Source organism: Boleophthalmus pectinirostris, unplaced genomic scaffold (assembly GCF_026225935.1).
Source record: "Boleophthalmus pectinirostris isolate CB_2022bp ecotype Guang Dong unplaced genomic scaffold, ASM2622593v1 HiC_scaffold_4, whole genome shotgun sequence".
In the NCBI taxonomy this organism is placed as follows: domain Eukaryota; kingdom Metazoa; phylum Chordata; class Actinopteri; order Gobiiformes; family Gobiidae; genus Boleophthalmus; species Boleophthalmus pectinirostris.
In genome coordinates, this window is record NW_026571353.1 from 24,928,131 (window position 1) to 24,935,683 (window position 7,553).

Genomic DNA, 7,553 nt, shown 5'->3' on the forward strand with positions numbered 1-7,553 from the left:
TCATTCATATCGTTGATAGAGATGTGTTTCAGAGGTTTTTGTAAGGCAACCTCACTTTTTCATTGCTTAATCATAACATATACTCTAACCAGTTTTACCAGCTTGTCAAAACAATGCTATTTACTGCTTTCTTATAAAGAAATACAATTAATATTATGCAGAATGTAGAGTTAAGCATTTTGGCCTAGCCCTCCACAATATTTTCTGTTTCTCATTTGGCCCCATGGAAAAAATAATTGCCCACCCCTGTTGTAGAGCCACGTTAGACCTGGCACAAAATATGGTCCAAGAATATGAAAAAGTCTAAATAAAATAATTAAACTAAAATAAACTGCACCAACGTTGATAGCTTAATAAGGCTTATTTCTGTAACATAACTAACATAACCTTTAACATGCGCTATACAAATGGTTACTACATTCACACAGACTCAGTGGCTCTTGTGCATAGTCACTCAGACTTACATATTTTTTTCTACAGTTTAATTTATGTAGTCAGAAACTTTCTTCCTTTGTGTCTCTTTTCTATATACTTCTATTATATGCTATATTTAGTTGTTTTAAGTTTGGCCTATAGGTCTAAATTATTTAGGCCCAAACTGTCATTTATTTTGACAGTTTTTGTGATTAGGTTGTTAAACAAGGTCACATGGTTTTATTTCTTGAGCAAAATAACTTCCAAAAAAAAAAACAACAAAACACCACTGATATTCAAATATCCAATTCTTTTATTAAACAAACTGGTCCAGATTCATTGAAAACAAATAGGTCCCGATTATTTTACTTGGCTGGCTGTTACTATGTTAATGATGTTTCTACGTTTTTGCATAAATGATGTAACAGTGCAGATGTGAAGCCAGCTGCTGTTGTCACTGGAGGTCGAAGTATAATGTTGCTGTAAACAGGTTTGATAGGAGTTGGTGGTGAGTTCTTGTTGAGGGAGATCAGATTTTTTTTAGCACTTTGATCGGTCGAAAAGCTGCTTGAGTTGGTCCTGAGTTGTTGCCTCTTTCTGCTGAATGAGGTCTGCGTCGCCCTTGGTAACACCCCAACCATCGGGGTTGGACATGGACGGGCAGAGGGGACGGCCAGACGCAGGCTTCAGGTTCTCCCAGTAATTACGACGGGCTCTGAAAGAAGGAGAAAAGTAAATGACTATAGGTTGTCTATTAAAGGTCCTATATTACACAAAATGGATTCTTATGAACTTTAAGCCATGTTATAATGATATTACCTTCTCAAAAACATACTCAGAGTTCTGTTTAGTTTCATTCACACGTTTGAGCAATCCTTATTTATTAGACTGCATCTCCAAAGTTCAAAATGCTCAGTTACACCTTGTGATGTCATGAATATGTCATAGTTTTCAAGTTAAAAGCTAACTTTTACCTTTAGTTCAGTAAAGATTGGCAGTTCCATGAGTGATTATCCAAATGATTCTTGTAAAAGTGTATGGAGTTTAGACTTGTACACACAGTGGATCACTTCTGGTATTAACAAGTGACATCACAAGGTGGGAAAGTTTGCTGTTTCAGAGAAGAACTCAGCCTAAATATTCAAACTTTATGTGTTAAACATGTGTGAATGAAAGAAAACATAAATCCAAGTATGTTTTTGATGAGGAAGCAAAATTATACCATAGATCAGAAGGCATTCAGATGGCCGTGTGCCTCTTGCACTGTCAAGATTTGACTATATGAAGTGTGTTAAAATAAACAACACTTTGTATGTGGTATCAAACTTTACAGTATAGAGCCATGGTGTAATGTAATAACCGTGACAGATTGATTAGTCATTGTCTGGACCTCTTTCTCCTCGCTCCACATGTTGACTTCATACAGTCAACAGTCTTCATACTCACCTTGCTCTGACCCACGGCTTGGTGTGCATCTCCAGACCAGCGCCCCAGTTTCCGTGTTTCTCTGACGCGGTGGGCAGAAAGCCCCTCTCTGGTGCCAGCTCCTCGGCCACTGCCCTGATGTGGTAGGGCTCAAACCCACAGCAGCCTCCAATGAAGCGGATGCCTGCGTTATAGGCCTCCCTGGCGTATTTGTGCATGTCCCAGCGGGTCAGGATTCTGGGCTCAAGACCTGATAGAATAAATAGTTAATATGATAATGTTATTTTAATTGCATGCATGTTTTTGCTTGAAATCTGCACTTTATTTACTAAACCATGACTAGACCAGGACTAAATCAGCACCAAGCCAGGACTAAATGAGGAATAGAGCAGGACTAAACCAGGACTAGACCAGGACTAAACCAAGTATACAGCACAACTCGAATAAAATGTGTGAACCCAGTACCTAATCCCCTCTACCGTTTTTCATTTCTATTGACTTTTTCTTACCATTCTAACTTTTTAAATTATGCAGATAAAATAAAAACATGCATCTTAGACCTAAATCTATTTTATTTTTTCAAATCAGCTCTTAAAACTCTCCTGTTGTCTTTAACTGTGATGAATGTTGACTTTTATAGTGCCTAGTGTGTTTTTATGTCTATATTTTTGCAATGTTTGTCTATTTTATTGCCTTTTATAATTATCATTGTGTATTGCACTTTGGTGATCTGTGTTGTGTTAGAAATTTATTAGAAATAAAGTTGTATTGGAAACTACTGAAAAAAATTGCTGATTTTGATGTTATTACCGAAGGGGAACTCAGGCAGATCAATGAACCCTTGGCAGCTGCAGTCTGGGGTGTGGTAGGCCAGAGGCTGCACCATGTAGTGAGCCTTGAGTCCAGCCTTCTCCACTGCAGCCTTCATCATCTTCACACCCTCCACACAGGTCATGGGGTCAAAGTGGCAGTTAATTCCAACAATCTGAGCACCTGGACATAAAAAGAGAGATTACATAAGAAGAATGTTTAAGATTAGTCACATCTTAACACTACACACATGTGCTATTGGCTCCCAACTTTTTCTCATATAAATCTTTACTTACTCAGAGATATATCCACAATCTGGAGGTGGGATGCGATTATTTATAAAGTGGTAGACTAAAACAATGACTATTCCTTTTGTTCTGGTTAATCGAGAAACCATTAAAGAGACAGAGTAATTGCAAATTCACTGCATGAATTCACCCCCAAATTCTGGTTAATCTCATCAGTTGTATTGAATAAATAATAATTAAATAATTAAATTAAAATTGGATGCTCATACTGCCGGTTGGGAGACCCCGTCATACACATTGGTGATGAAAACTTTAGACTGTTGTCATAGCAACTGACAATTTAAAACTTCAACAAAATATTCTCTCTATTCCCTTTTTTGGATGGTCAAAAGTCCTCAGCAATTTTGAGTGTCATGTTGGACATAGAAGCCAATTAAATTTTTATTTAATGGGCATATGTTATAATTTCCTCATCATAAACATACTTGGAGTACACACACATGTTTAACACACAAACCCCTCGATATGTAGACTGAGTTCTTCTCTCAAATGGAACACTCTGTTCCACCTTGTGATGTCATGTGGTAAGACAGGAAATGATGCACTGTCTTTTTAAACTCCATGCACCTTCACTAAAAACATTTGTATAATTTCAGGCCTTGAATTGCCAATCTCTATTGAACTAAAGGTAAAAGGGGAGCTATTAACTTACAGACTACCGTTTCATGACATCACAAGGTGGAACAGAGCATTTGGAGTTTTGTATATGTAGACAGACTAATAACAAAGGATTATTCAAACATGTGTGATTGAAACAAAACCCAACCCCGGGTATGTTTTTGATGAGCGAACAATATTATAACATGCCTTAAAACTCCCAAGAGTAAATTTTGCATAATACAGGACCTTTAAATAAATACTAAGCTACATATCGGATGACACCCACCAGCCTTGACCAGCCTGACAGCGCACTCTCCGGGGGACACGCCGTGCATGTCACCCTGGGGACCAATGCACAGAGAAGCAGCCACAGGTTTCCCAGTCTCCTTCAGCACCTCCACAGCCCACACAGCCTCCTCCACGTGCTCAAAGTACTGCAAGACAAAAGCAGTACAAGTTAGCAAGTTATACCAAGATTTTAAAATTGCACTATGGAACCTTTTTATCTCCTTGCTTGTCTCCATGAAGAAGATATTGCTGTGCCTCCAGTGTTCCACAGTAGGGCATTAAACTAATCTTTCTTGCATTAATCAGAGGTGTTTTAATTGCTCCAAAAAATCTTCATTAACATAAATTTTTAAAACTATTTCTGTGAAATGGAGTTTGAGCTACAGAATTGATTTGGATCTGTTGATGTTGTCCCCATGGAGACAGATATGTTTAATACCACAGTGTGAAACATTACAGTCAAGCAATAACATCTCCAAGGAGCTGATAGTATAGACCCTTCTCTAGAAAAGTTACAGATCCATAATGTGATAAATACCCACCTACATGTGAGGTTTCCAGGCGTGTGTGGACATTACATTACGTTCTATTTTATGTTGCATGAAATAAAAAGATACAAATCTCAATATCTGTACCTCAGCAATCAGGAAGTCCACGTCCTTCTTGATGAAAACGTCCAGTTGTTTTTTGAAGATGGCTTTCACTTCGGCCTCGCTTTTGCAGCTCAAGTAGGACGGGGTCTGGGACACTCCACCGGCAACCAGCGCGTCGCCCTCATTGGCCACTTCACGAGCCAGATCACACGCAGCTTCATTGATCTGAGTTCCCTGTTGTTATTAGGGCAAAAATGCGTTATATATTGAGTGAAAAAATTATGAAAAACATCCAATTTCAATGTTTCTATTTCTTTGTAACCTTTCATGTTTAATTTGCCTGGAATGTTCCACAGTATAGCAATACATGCCATGTTTCTATTTCCAAGACTATGTGCTGTTAGGCCCACTGAATAAACACGTGAAAGAAATGCTTAATGCCATACTGGAACATTTCAAGCAAAGGAATAACATTTCCATGGAGACAAGGTAGTTAGGTAGGTACCAGATCCCTTCTCCTACCATAAAAGTTACAGGGTGCACCTTTAAAATTGGAGTTGTAGGGGGTTTAAGATTTAAGATTGCCATGACTTTTTATAGATCCTTTTATTAAATACTTCTTGTAATACTTTTTTATTGCAGCTATGTATATGAAAGATTATTTCGGTTAATCAACAATCATGACTTATTCAGAAGGTTTTGGTTTCATAAAGTCACAAATTAAAGCTTGTTTGGTCATGGTGTCAATAACTGGGAATCATGATGATTTTATTTTATTTTTTTACACTATGGATCATTTAGAAAAGGGTTTACTGGGATCATGATGCTTGTTGAAAAGTTGTGTTAGTGGTTGTCATACTAACATTTATTATACTGATCGCTGTTTAAACCCTTTTATCGTGACAGGTGTTTTGTTTGTACATGTGACTCACGGTGAAAGTGAGCTTGTTGCCTCTGTTCTCCAGTTTGTCATCGCTGGCATAGAACGTGAAGGTCTGCATCACGTTAGCCCCGGCCCTCAGGAACTCCCTGTGCAGCTGCCTCACTGGAAACACAGAGAAAATCTGTCAATGTCACATTTTATAGTTTTTCAAAAAGCTAAGGTGTTTTAAATGTATGTATGCTTGTATACTTTACTCTGCTTTATTTTACTCTACTTAACTTTACTTTACTCTACTTTACTCTGCCTTACTCTACTCTACTTTTTCTTTATTATACTCTGCTTTACTTTACTTAACTTTACTCTGCTTTACTCTACTCTACTTTACTTCACTTTGCTGTACTCTACTTTGATTTATTGTACTCTTAACTATTTTACTCTGCTTTACTTTACTTTACTCTGAGATAAATACTAAAGTAGATAGACTTAGACAAACTTTATTGCTCCACAAGGGAAATTACTTGGAGTTGGATTTTGTAGTAGATATAAAATTCAACAAAAAATCTTCATCAAAAGTAATACATTTGAAGCCTTATAAGACCTCAGAGTTTTACTCTGTAAGTACATTTTTAAATGGGTATTTTAGTATTTTAACTTAAGTAAATTTTTTCATGTGATATTTTTATTTTACTTCAGCATTTTTCTCTTGCTCTGGTATCTGTACTTTCACTTAACTTAAACATTTGAGTACTTCTTCCACCACTGCATATCTCCAACCACATGTTTTATAGATCTATGTGTCCTGGAATCAGTGCCAAATATATTATATAAGTATAAGTCTGTTGAGTGGCCCCAGTGCAATCTTGGTTCTGAGCCCAGATTTCAAATAGGTCATCCACAATCAGCAGTTATAACAATGAGAACAATGATTATTAACTGACTTATATTAATTAACTTAACCTAGACTGGATCCTTTAAAGTAGGAACATAGTCTGCTGTACTCTTCTGCCTGATGTTACACCCTGTTGAGATTCAAACCTCTCACCAGCTTCGGGGTGTTCGGCGGCTGCCTCAGGGGTCCAGGGTCCGGCCTTCACATAGCCCCTCTTCTCCAGAGCAAAGACAAAACCTCCATCTCCAATCACAATCTCTCCAGCGTCAAGACGCTCCAAGATTCCCTACAATGATAAACATGGATAAGAATATTTTCAATTTTACAAGCTTTTTGGAAAATACTACATGAGCTTCTCGAATAAAGTTTTGTATTCCAAAAAGTAATATTCAAGAAAAGATATAAGTGTATTAGGTTATTTAATGTATTTTAGGTGTAAGTAAGTTTTAGATTACATTCTTCAATACTTTTCTAGTTTATTTCCCAAATTTTAAATTAAAAAAAGCCCAAAAAAAAGGGCCATATTTTTACATCATTTTATCCAATGATATGAATGAATGAATATATGATCTAAGTTTAAAAAGTTTTTTTTCTTGTAATATAGTTCAGAACTTTTCAGACACACGTGGTCTTAGGGAAATCTGACCGTCCATGCCAGCTGTGCAGCACATGCCATGGCAAGAAGCTATAGGATTATAGAAGCATAAGTCCAGTTAATGTGCATGTCATAAAGCACTAAATTATGCATAAAACAATTCAACGTGTTATCCAAAAGTGTAGCAGCAGGCCAAGTCAAAAGCATTCTAACATGTTACATTTTTTTATCATTAAAATATACATATACACTACCAGTCAAAAGTTTGGCCACACCATTTAATGTCCTCAAATTAGCCAACCTTTGCTTTGTAGAAAAATATTTAGTAGTTGTTTTATTTTTTCTTTACTACATAATTCTGCAAATCTCACTTTATATATTAGATGTCTTCTGTGTGTATATCAAATGTAGAAAGTAGTAAACATTAAAAAAAAACTGTGAATGAGAGGGTGACTGGTAGTGTATATAACTTAACTTAGTCTATAGCTGTCTCCATGCAGATTTGCACATGCATTACTGGACACGTACCTTCGCTGGTGCCATGTTCTTGCAGCTGTGTGGACCTCCTGACTGCTCAGACTTTGAGTGGACATTGGAGGAGCGCCGAAGTCCACTATAAATCCCTCTAAGGTAGGGGAGGGGTCAAAGTAGCACTGTCTCTGATTGGCAAGTGCTCAGTTACACAACTGCCGTGCTGTTTACTCCCTCTCCTCCCCTCTCGGAGTGAATGGGAGTATTGTGAGAGTTA

The 7,553-nt window shown here is 37.2% G+C and overlaps 1 protein-coding gene across 1 annotated transcript; it reads right to left on the bottom strand.

The window, feature by feature from the left end:
• Positions 1 to 709: 709 nt before the first annotated feature.
• Positions 710 to 7,383, bottom strand: LOC110172085 (betaine--homocysteine S-methyltransferase 1). Its single transcript, XM_020937904.2, has 8 exons — positions 7,334 to 7,383; positions 6,364 to 6,496; positions 5,371 to 5,483; positions 4,481 to 4,672; positions 3,844 to 3,991; positions 2,650 to 2,832; positions 1,861 to 2,089; positions 710 to 1,129 (listed from the first exon to the last, which is right to left on the bottom strand). The coding sequence occupies exons 1-8, from the start codon at positions 7,346 to 7,348 to the stop codon at positions 955 to 957; spliced, it is 1,188 nt and encodes a 395-aa protein (XP_020793563.2). The 5' UTR covers positions 7,349 to 7,383; the 3' UTR covers positions 710 to 954.
• Between the last annotated feature and the right edge of the window lie 170 nt (positions 7,384 to 7,553).